Source organism: Oryza brachyantha, chromosome 9 (assembly GCF_000231095.2).
Source record: "Oryza brachyantha chromosome 9, ObraRS2, whole genome shotgun sequence".
Classification (NCBI taxonomy): Eukaryota; Viridiplantae; Streptophyta; class Magnoliopsida; order Poales; family Poaceae; genus Oryza; species Oryza brachyantha.
In genome coordinates, this window is record NC_023171.2 from 12,575,693 (window position 1) to 12,586,013 (window position 10,321).

The 10,321-nt window shown below is 42.3% G+C and overlaps 2 protein-coding genes across 3 annotated transcripts; both read right to left on the minus strand.

Moving 5' to 3' along the window:
* Window positions 1-1,085: 1,085 nt before the first annotated feature.
* LOC102719984 (60S ribosomal protein L32-1-like) lies at window positions 1,086-3,480 on the minus strand. Its single transcript, XM_006660739.3, has 4 exons — window positions 3,389-3,480; window positions 3,197-3,286; window positions 1,769-1,950; window positions 1,086-1,650 (listed from the first exon to the last, which is right to left on the minus strand). Exons 2-4 carry the CDS (start codon window positions 3,284-3,286, stop codon window positions 1,521-1,523), a joined length of 402 nt encoding a protein of 133 aa, XP_006660802.1. The 5' UTR covers window positions 3,389-3,480; the 3' UTR covers window positions 1,086-1,520.
* Window positions 3,481-3,978: 498 nt separating this feature from the next.
* Window positions 3,979-9,846, minus strand: LOC102720266. 2 transcript variants are annotated; one of them, XM_015841374.2, is made up of 5 exons: window positions 9,595-9,846; window positions 9,364-9,492; window positions 7,413-7,517; window positions 6,082-7,326; window positions 3,979-5,383 (listed from the first exon to the last, which is right to left on the minus strand). In XM_015841374.2, the coding sequence occupies exons 1-5, from the start codon at window positions 9,803-9,805 to the stop codon at window positions 4,251-4,253; spliced, it is 2,823 nt and encodes a 940-aa protein (XP_015696860.2). In that variant the 5' UTR covers window positions 9,806-9,846; the 3' UTR covers window positions 3,979-4,250. The 2 variants fall into 2 exon arrangements, with proteins under 2 accessions (XP_015696860.2, XP_015696861.1); XM_015841375.2 differs by lacking the exons at window positions 9,364-9,492; window positions 9,595-9,846 and adding an exon at window positions 8,464-8,572.
* Between the last annotated feature and the right edge of the window lie 475 nt (window positions 9,847-10,321).

A 10,321-nucleotide genomic window follows, 5' to 3' on the forward strand; every position in this document is an offset into this window, starting at 1 on the left:
GAATACTTGTTTCGAATACAAATTATTTATTTTTATATTTCTATTGGAAGAGAGCGTATTTACGGGGCAAGAATACTTGTTCCTAATAAAAATTATTCATTTTTAGATTTCTATTGGAAGAGGGCATAATTTTTATGCGAAACATTTTTTTAATATGAATCCAAGACAAACTTTTAAAAATTAAAATATTAGCATTCAAGAGATGCTTACTTTCTTCGTCTTTTAATATAAGAAATAACTGTTTGTTGGTGACCCATAACTAGTCCGTAACCTTTTTTATTTAGTTTATTTTAAATTCATTGTCGTTCAACCACGTTGTATGTACCTAGTTAACCTCTAAACGAGAAGGTCGTTAAAAGATCTTTGTGTTGGTGGTAGATCTTATATTATGGAATGGAGTGAGTATAAACATAATCAAAATGGTTTACTAAGAAAAAAATAATTTATGAATAAAACTTGAGTTATTAAACATTTAGAAAAATAATATGTAAAATAAAATTTTTATATCCGTGTAAAGACTAGAAAATAAATTGTGATGAAACAACTCTAAAATCAACCTTAAATTTGAATTTTACAAATTCAAATGTTGACTTATAAGCATAAGCAAAAACATAGGATCTTGGACTGTAAAATATGATGACGTATAAAACAACAAAATCAACCTTAAATTTAAATATTATAAATTCAAATGTTGGTGTATAAAATATGATCAAAGAATCATCTAAAATTATGAATAAAATCCCACATGTAAAATAAAGTGACGATGAATGGGTGTGCAAAAAATATCTAAATTTGACTTCATTTGTGAGGTAAGAATTTCCAGGCAAAATTTGTTATCTTAAGAGGTGTCATGGTTTATATGAGTTTCTATTTAGGTTGGGTTTTCATCGTACATTCACCCTGTTATCTCTGGAGTCAATTTTTGTTTTCAGAGAACCCTGAATTTTTTTTTTTCTGGGGGGGGGGGGGGGCTAACATTTTGTTTACACCACCATGGCACAGCAGCGCAGGTACCAGTCAGGTGATAACTGAAAATGACCCGCATCAAAATTACACAGGTTCAGAAATGTCTCGACAGCATGGCAGAACTGCATTTTACATCATACAGGAACATCTCAATCTTTGCACTGGCAGATACAGAAATGTCCACGATTTGTCATGCTCCAAACATCGCAGCAGTGTGCATTGTGCAATGAAATTCTTAGTTTTCCAGAGGTCAGTAGAAAACTAGTAGTAGAAACGTAGAATCTCAGTGCACAAAGCATGCCATTTTCACTACAAGAGCTCGTGTTTCTCGGCTAGGGGTAAATATGATGCTATCAGTGTGACAAGCACTCGTTACATAGAAAGCTAACGCAGTGCTGAAGTGTACAGTAAAATAGTGATAAGAGCACGGCTGATCACTGAATGTAACGGGGTATTCATATAACAAAACAAACACAAGGATTAAGTGAACATCTGAAGTTTGGTGCTAGGTTCCTACAAACAACTCGGCCAAAAACAGCACGCTGCGAAACAATTTACTCCTCCTCCTGACTGCGAAGCCTAGCGAGCTTGTTAGTGACAACGATATCAAGCTGTGCAGCACGCTCCACAATCTCCTTGCGCTTCTTTGTAGATACGTTGTGGGCAATCTCAGCACAGTATGTCCTGTTTGTTAGAAATATGCGATAATCATGATTAAACCTAAGCATTAGTGAATAGTGAGTTTCGTAAGAGCAAACGTTAGTAGTCATATAACTTCATAATATTCACTTTTTAACATTACCTGTTGTGCATCATAAGCAGCTCCAACTCAGAGACATTGTGGACGACAAACTTCTTGAATTTGTTGGGAAGGTAATGCCTCGTCTTCTTGTCAGAACCATAGCCAATATTAGGCATCAAAGTGCATCCTTTGAACTTTCTCCTGACACGGGAGTCAATACCCTTTGGCCTGCGCCAGCTTGTCTACATAACGAGGAGCCAGAAAATACTAAGCAAGAGCATAAATAATAACTAAATGGATAAGCATATTCAAGAAGAAACAGTTCATCAGCATGCCAAAAATCTCAAAGCGAGCCTATCCTATCCTTTCACACATCCATCAATCAATGTCAGTTTAAAAAAAACTAGAAGCAGCTAGCCATTTTATTCTAGAAAAGATTAAATTTAAAACAAAGTTAGTGAGCAGTACACCATGCACATGATGGGAATTACAGCAGACAATGAATAAAATAGGCAAATGCTAACAATTATGTAGCTTTGGTGAGTACATCAAGATAGCAGTTCATATGAGGAACTTCACATTGACACAAAAACAAGAACTTAGTACTACACTTGAGAAGTTCATCGCAATATATGCAACTGCGAAAGATGTTTCACTGAAAGGATCAGACATCAGGAGTGTTATCATGCAGAAAACGGGATTTTCTTAAGTGGCCATTGGGCAAAAAATGTTGGGAGAAGTCTAGGCAAACATTCATACTCAGAATGAAGCCCACGCCTTTTTATCCAACCCACTTCACAAAGCAATGAAGTAATTGCTGTAGAAGAGGATGCGAGAGCCACATTGCTATACTAGCGCAAGAGCTAGGGCCCTCTTCCTTTAGCCCAATGGTCACTTAAGAAAACGTTTTCTTATTCAGACCTTTTACTAAGCCATCATTTCCTTCAGAAACTGGACATATTTTTTAATTGAAAAAACTCCAATTCAAAATTTCAGACCTCACTTCTCAGTTTATTAATAGGAATGTGTCATGCAAGGACTAAACCCTGATCATTTTGTTCAGGATACAACAGCACATTTCTCGAGATTAAACTCTTAGACTTATATAATCTCCACTAGTTTGAGAGTAGCCTTGTCTAACCTAAAACTACAAATTAGAGGCATATAAATTGTCAGTCTAAGCATCAGATGATCGTAGTCCCACACATCATTCTATATCAATTACAAAACAGAGGCATATAATTGTCTGTCTAAGCATCAGATGATCTTAACATGACCATCCGAAACAGCTAAAAACGCCAAGGCTCGCGCATAGCAGTAAGCAAACTAGAATCGCGCGCATACTAACAGCCATCTAGATCGTGAGCAAAAACATCTCAACTCGACGCAGCGAAAGGAACACTAAGGCGCGAGCGCGACACATCTTCTACCGCACACAGGCACTGGGCGGCACGGGCGAGGGGTTTCGAGGGAAGCCGAGCTGCAAACCTTGAGGCCGATGTAGCGGTCGCTGTGCGGCCTCTTGAACTGCTTCACCCGCTTCTTCACGATCTTCTTCGTCAGCAACGGCACCGCCATCTGCACACACACACCGCGCGCGCCGGCCGCGTTAGTTGCAACAACGAGGCGGAGAAACACGTCCAAGGAAGAAATCACTTGGCGGAGTGGAGCGCGTCGTACCTTGGCAAAACCTGCGGCGGAGCAAGCGGCGGCGGCGGGGAGAAGAAGGAGCGGCCTCCTGGTGAGGGGATCTTATGGCGGCACGAGGAACCCTAGGCGGTGGGCTGCGCGTGATGGGCCGTCGACGCCATCTCGGCGCCGATGGGCCGCTTCAACGTTAAATTACTTTTAGGATTATGAATTCTCCTGTGGGAAACTAACCGGCACGCAAAAGTAGTAGCGAATTAGCATTTAGTTAATTAATTAATAGTTATAAAAAACATGAAACTAGATTGATATGATTTTTAAATCAACTTTCTCATATAAAATTTTTACAAAATACATATTATTTAGCAGTTTAGGAAGCGTATCTACTTAGTGTAAATATATTTAATACTAGACTTATTTTATCGTACATTTTAAGTGATTACAATGGTTCAAGTAGATCATAAAAATAACATACGATCTGAAATATATGTGCCATCAAATCTTGTATATACTAGTTACGATCCAACCCCGCCCGGTGAGTGGTTTAGGGTTCTGTCCCTTAGTTCATGCGTTTCAAACAGGATGACCTAAGATCCAACGCAACGGAAGGAGCAGAATCGACATTCATCAACCAATGAGCAAGTTTACTATCGACATCAAAATCGCACCGGATCACGTCCCAACACAAAGATCTGCGACAATATCAGCTCATACCAAACAATCTTAGCTGCATGGACTATCTACACAAAAGGATGGGGAGAGCTCTAGTTACAATGCAATACAAGAAAGAGCATACAGCAGCCCTTCTACTAATGCTACTACTAGTGCTATCGATAATAAAACCTTCAAGATGCCACATGCACATGGGTGTATAGCTGAAGAAGATTTGCAAGGCTCAGTGTACCGAGTGGCAGCAGATGAACGGCATCCATGGCTGCCTCCTTGGCTTGGATTTCTTCTCGGCATTGTTCTCGGGCAGTCTGGCAGGGGAGCTCCAGTACTTGTTGTCATCAGCACCAGCCTTCGGGGTGGAGCCAGACTTCGCCGAAGATGGATCGTCCTTCGAAGCTCGGCGCCTGAATGACAGCACCCGCTCCTTGGCGGTCGTCTTCTTCTCTTTCGTCTCCACGCTCGCCTCGGCGAGGAGGACCTTCAGAGGGACATGGACCCTCTCTGAGTTCTGCTTCGCTGCTGTGAGGGAGATGTCTTCGTTCTGCTTATTTCCCTCCTGGTTAGCTAAAGCTGGGTCTTCAGTGTGGTTCTTCTCTTCGGCATTGGCTCTGGTTTGCATGGTGTCTGTGTCCTTTGAGCAAGCGTCTTGAGCCGGGCTGTTTTCGTTCGTCTCCTCTGTGCTTGTGTCATTAGTCTGCTTCTTGCCGTCAGCGCTGTATGTCTCACATCCTGCCTTCATCTCCTTTGCATCAGTGTTTTCAGTTTGGTTCTCCACATCAGTATCTCCCATGCTGCCTACTGCAGGCACTCCCTTAGCACCAGTATCTTCAGCCTGTTGTTGCCTTTCTTGTAAATTTTGTAGAGTACTCGTTTCCCTGGAAACAGAGTCACCGGACTGCTTCTTTTCAGCGTCATCTGTGTGATGTACTGCATTCATCTCTGCACTAGTGCCATCAGTCAGCTTCTCTTCTTCAACGTTGTCTGCTTTGGGTATTGAATCCATCTCCTTCACACTAGTGCCTTCAGTCTCTTTCTTTTCTTCAACATCATCTACACTCAGTGATGCAGTCATACCCTTGGTGCTTATATCTTCAAGCGGCGCATTCACGTTCTCATCTGTCTTGACAGCATTCATATCTTGAGAAGTAGACTTTGTGCTAAACTCTGGTGGAGATACTTGAGACGGCACAAAATTGATGCCACTTACACACTCTCCGTCTTCCTGCTTGTTATGGTTCACTGGGGCATCATGCAAGGAAATTTTCTTTGTAGGATAAGTGCTACTGACAGACACGTCCACTGTGCCAACTGCAGGTTCATTTCCGCTGGCACTTGAGATAGCTAGTATGTGATTATCTGCCAGAAATGATCTGAATTTCAGTGCATGATACCATGTAATCAAAACTAGTAATGTCTAGCAGAAAATCGTATAGTAACCTTGGAACAGGGAGACTTGAAATGAGTTTAACATATGCACTTATGTACAGAGGAAGTAGCTGACTGATTACATGTTTATGTACTTATGCACTTCATACAATATACCATTATCCACTATTCTTTCCATAGGTGATAACTGGGGAGCAAGTGCCATGCGAAGGGACGAAAAAGATGATAAAAATTGTTTGTACAGTAGCCATCCCCAAGAAATATTGCCTAACAAAATTAGGATTTAGAATTCTATTGTGTATTCAGGCAAGCACACGAAGCCATTGTTTTGAGTATTTATGCAGGAAGTGATACCTAGCAGAATAGAAGAATCTACCGCTGTTCATTAACATTTTAGATCTTTGTAAGGCAGAGTACCATTACCCACATGACAGTTTAGATAAATGTCATCCACAGCTTAGCATTTTTACCAATGTTCTTCAAAACCAAAACAATCAAATTGGCACAGAATGTCAAAAAAATCGAACATGTTAAATAAAGGCTAAGACTAAAGCATATAGCAGAATTAAATTTCAGCAATGAATTAATAACATTTAAAAATATATAGCAGAATTAAAAATAACTGACATATGCTGATAATGCATAGTAAAAAACTTAAAAATCCTTACCTGAGATGACAGAGTGCTGCCCTTTAGCAATGCTAGTTTGGTCAGAAAATGGCAGCTGGTCCAGTGGCAGAGGTGTGAAGTCAACTTCCTGCTTGGATTGAGCAACATTTGGTGAATGGTAACTCTCTGTTGCAAGCTCAAATAAATCATCGCTCCTGGTATCATCCAGAATGAATGGATTCTTGGTGGAGGACATTTGATCCATTTGTAAGGCAGCATGCTCCTGACTTGCACAGACTTGATCTATCGCAGGAACCTCAGGGCCAATCTCTTTGCTGCAGACTTGCTCTTCTGAGAATCCATTAGGCTTCACTACAAAAGGATTTCCAGCTGCTATATAATCTGACTGCTCAACATGTTGTGGCCTCTCCTCACAAGAGAAACCCAACTCACTGCCCTTTGCTTTAATCCCTTCACTACAAATATCTTCATCATCAGAACCCCACATACTATCCATATTAGTAACAGCATGGTCACTCTGATGACCATCTAAAGAACATACTGAATCACCCAGGCACGAATTCTCAACAGGCAACTGGACATCTAAAGTATCTTTAACATGCTTGCACTGTGAAGGGCACTCTGTCAAAGTATTTACTGCATTAGTGAGCTTCAACTCATCTTCAGTTTGCACGAAGTCATTTCCAGAATTATTTTCTGTCTCAGATTCGCCATTAGCTGGTCCTGCCTGTTTTTCTGAACTTGATGATACTTCAGATATGATGTGCAGAACATCCAAGCTATCTTCCATTAAGCTTTCCACCTTTCTGGGACACGTAGATTGGGATTCTAGGTCAGAAATAAGCAGAGTTGAACCATTCATATCATCAATAAACTCGCTAGAGTCAGATGTCTTATTAGGATTGCTGTCAACCATATCAGTATTATCACTGTAGATATTCAATGATAATTCATCTGAACTCTCAAGCTTCACGGTAGGCTCAGCTAATTCAGCTCTACTATCTGAATGGCATCCAACATCTTTTCCAACTTCGGATTCACCAGAATCAGTCATATCTGGTTGTCCAGATGACTTTTCTTTCCATGCCCCATCAATTTCCACAGAAATTTCATTTGCTGCTACACTCACTCCTGATGAAAAACTATCCAAATTCTTAATTTCTTCTATAGAAAACTCTGACTTCTCTGCTACTGTCTCACCAACTTCAGAATCTGATTGATGAAGAAAAGGGGATGCATCCTGGTACTCATCAAGACTATCTTCTCGTTCGGCTGGACGTCCAACTGCAAGCAGTGAAATTTCAGAGTATTGTTCTGCAACTTACAGTTGAATTCATTGGTGCAAGCCCTACGTAAGTTAGTTTTCTTACCTTCTTTTCTAATTTCATCAAAATCATTTGTGCGATTCATCAGGCCAGTTTCACTGCAGGAATCAGTCATGTCTTGAACTCCAGCAACATTTAGAGAAGTGTGTTCTATTATAGAATCAAATCAATACATTGTAATAAGTATGCCAAAAAAAAACTGTAAAAGAACATTTACTAGTAAGATAGAGGATGACAGGAATGGTCAGAGACAACTCAAAATCGTAAAACAATTTTACTAGGATTCTCGCTATAAATTAGTAATCATTAAAAACATTTTTAATAGAATTAGTAGACAAGACGAGCAATTTTGAGGAAAGAAATAAGGCAAGTATGAATCTGCTAACTCATTACTATTAACATGAATTTAGGTCAGACTACGTTATTGGGGGAATGCAGATGCTACAAGTCATACTAGGTTATTGAGGAAAATGGCTCCAAATTCCTGCTGTGCAATAACATTAGCTTGTGAATGAGTTATTGTTAGAAAGTGCTAATGAAGAGTGTAAATAAGACAAGAAAAAGGCATTTTATTGGGTAGTATTGTTCTTATTTTTTAGTATTTTCAGAGCATTATTTTGAACAAAATTATTCGATAATAAAAAAATCAGTACAGTAAGAAAGGTTTCAGAGAACTATAGAAGACATTAAAACTTCATTGAAAGCTTGAAGAATATGCCTATATAATAACCTCTTTAATACTAGTCTTAAGCTGTGCAAGTTTTCCCTGGTTAAATGTGCTATTGATAATAGAGGAATAAATCCAAAAATCAAGCTTTAAACAAACAAGCGTGTATGGTCTAAATAGTAGAACAGGATTGCAGTTCCTAGAAACTTAGCATCGTATTAACTCCAGAATTGAGGGACAATACATAACATGGTTACAGGTCACAACAATTAGGTAATAAATTACAGCAACTCATGTAAACACCCTGAATATGGGATCTGTCCAAGTAGGTGACTTCACGCTATTATAATAAAGGACACGGCCAAAATTTCAAGAGACATGCATCCATGAGATGAGAGTAAACAATTCAGCATAACAAACCGAACGCACATGTAACTAGGATAGCATGTGGTGTAAGACCATGTATAGGAAGACAGCTTCTAGGCTATCTTACCTACCAACAAGAGTAATGACAGATATGTCGGATTTTTAGGATGAAAGGTGTACCAAGAAACCAACAAATCAGTTCACCTTGTCTGACTGCCAGTTTCGAGAAAGAATCCAATGAAGTACATGCCCACAAAGACAAGCAAAGGCTTCTTGCTGCTGACTACCATTACAAAGCCACCAACTTGCCATAAGACACGGGGAGATAATCTAGGTGTTAGATGGTGGAACGCACACTTGAATCTCAGTGATTAGCTCTTGAATCTACCATTTTATTGAATTATTAACACCAGTGACCTAGCAAATTTCAGATCTATAGTTTGGAAGTCAGAAAAAACAATTCACTCCAACTGATCTACACCGTTCCCACAAGTATCTCTCCAACCCCAAAGAAAACAAGAAAGTACCATAGCTTTCAGCTTTAATGCTAACCAAGAACCACACACACCTTTACTCCAGTACCCCCAGCACAGTACCATCTCACTATGCCATGTGAGTTTCCTATCCCTCTCCATGGGGGGGGGGGACTGATGAGCAAAAGGCAACCAAACTTTTTGCCTTTTCAGTCTCTAGCATCAAACAAGCAAAACAACAAAAAGCACAACATTGCACACAACAGAAGCAAGCTAATGAAAGATTGCGGATTAGTTCGCAGCAACCATCGTAGTGCAGCGTAGATTTGTCAGGTCTAACGTCCCATAATGCAACAGAAAAATCAACCAAATTCCAGCGAACCCCCACAAAACCCTCCATTTAGATAGAACACGAGATTGGCCACCAGTAGAGAAAGTAACAAGAAAGAAAATTACCAACCCAAAAAAAAAACCATACTGGAGGCTATACCTGAACTCTCCTTGACCTCCACCAAATCAGCGTCTCCTTTCGCAGATCCGAGCGATGCAGAGCCTGCATTCGCCTCGCCGGGGCTGCCATTCTCCTCCGGCTCCCCTCCTCCTCCTCCTCCTCCTCTACCTGAAGCGGACACGAACGCGCAGCCATCAAACACCCAGTAACTCGAGACAAAACCAATCCCAAACGAAGCACTACCACCGAACAACCGTACGGGCTCCGTACCTGGTGGCACGAGCCCCTCGCCCACCGCATTGCGCGGCTCCGCCTCCGCGGCGTCGTCCTTCCGCTCGTCCGCTCCCGCCGCCGCGGCCGGCGTCTTCCCGCAGCTCTTCCGGTGGGAGCGGCGGAGCTTGGCGCTGGGGTTGGCGTTGGGGTACTGGTACCCGCACACGTGGCAGAGGTGCCCCCCGCTCAGCGACTCCTTCCCTTCCATAGACCTCTCCCCACAGCTCCCCTCTCCTGACCTCCTCGACTCCCCCCCCCCCCCGGCTCGGCAATAATGGCGGCGGTGGCGGCGGCGACGGCGACGGCGACGACGAGAGAAGAAACGAAGGCTACCACCACTCCTCCTGCTCCTTTTTTAGACTCGGCGACGCCACCACGACGGGGGGGTTGGAGTAAAGCCCACCGCGACGTGGAGCCTCGCGCACCCCCAGAGAATGACGTGTGGGGCCACCGCTCGGTGGGGCCGTCACGTCAGCGACCCGTGAACCCTCGCCGTGGGCGCCATCAATGCGGCCCATGTGCGCGCGCGCGCGCGGCGGGGTGGGAGGGAGGGAGGGAGGGAGAAAAAATTTCGCTCGGTTTGCTTGCTCTTTTTTAGGGCACTTGTGGAGGGAACGGGGGGTGGGGGTGCGGGACCCACCTGTAAGTGTGACGCGTCGCGTGAGATCTGGCCGTCCGTCGTTGGGGTGGGGGGAGTGGACGGCTGAGGATGTGGGTTAATCAG

Coding starts and splice junctions, on each gene's coding strand:
- LOC102720266 (XM_015841374.2), bottom strand. CDS start 9,805: ATGGAAGGGAAGGAGTCGCTGAGCGGGGGGCACCTCTGCCACGTGTGC. Junction 9,493..9,594: donor CGAGGGGCTCGTGCCACCAG/GTACGGAGCCCG, acceptor TGTCCGCTTCAG/GTAGAGGAGGAGGAGGAGGA. Junction 7,327..7,412: donor TGATGAAATTAGAAAAGAAG/GTAAGAAAACTA, acceptor CACTGCTTGCAG/TTGGACGTCCAGCCGAACGA.
- LOC102719984 (XM_006660739.3), bottom strand. CDS start 3,286: ATGGCGGTGCCGTTGCTGACGAAGAAGATCGTGAAGAAGCGGGTGAAG. Junction 1,951..3,196: donor ACCGCTACATCGGCCTCAAG/GTTTGCAGCTCG, acceptor CTCGTTATGTAG/ACAAGCTGGCGCAGGCCAAA. Junction 1,651..1,768: donor CTGCTTATGATGCACAACAG/GTAATGTTAAAA, acceptor TCTAACAAACAG/GACATACTGTGCTGAGATTG.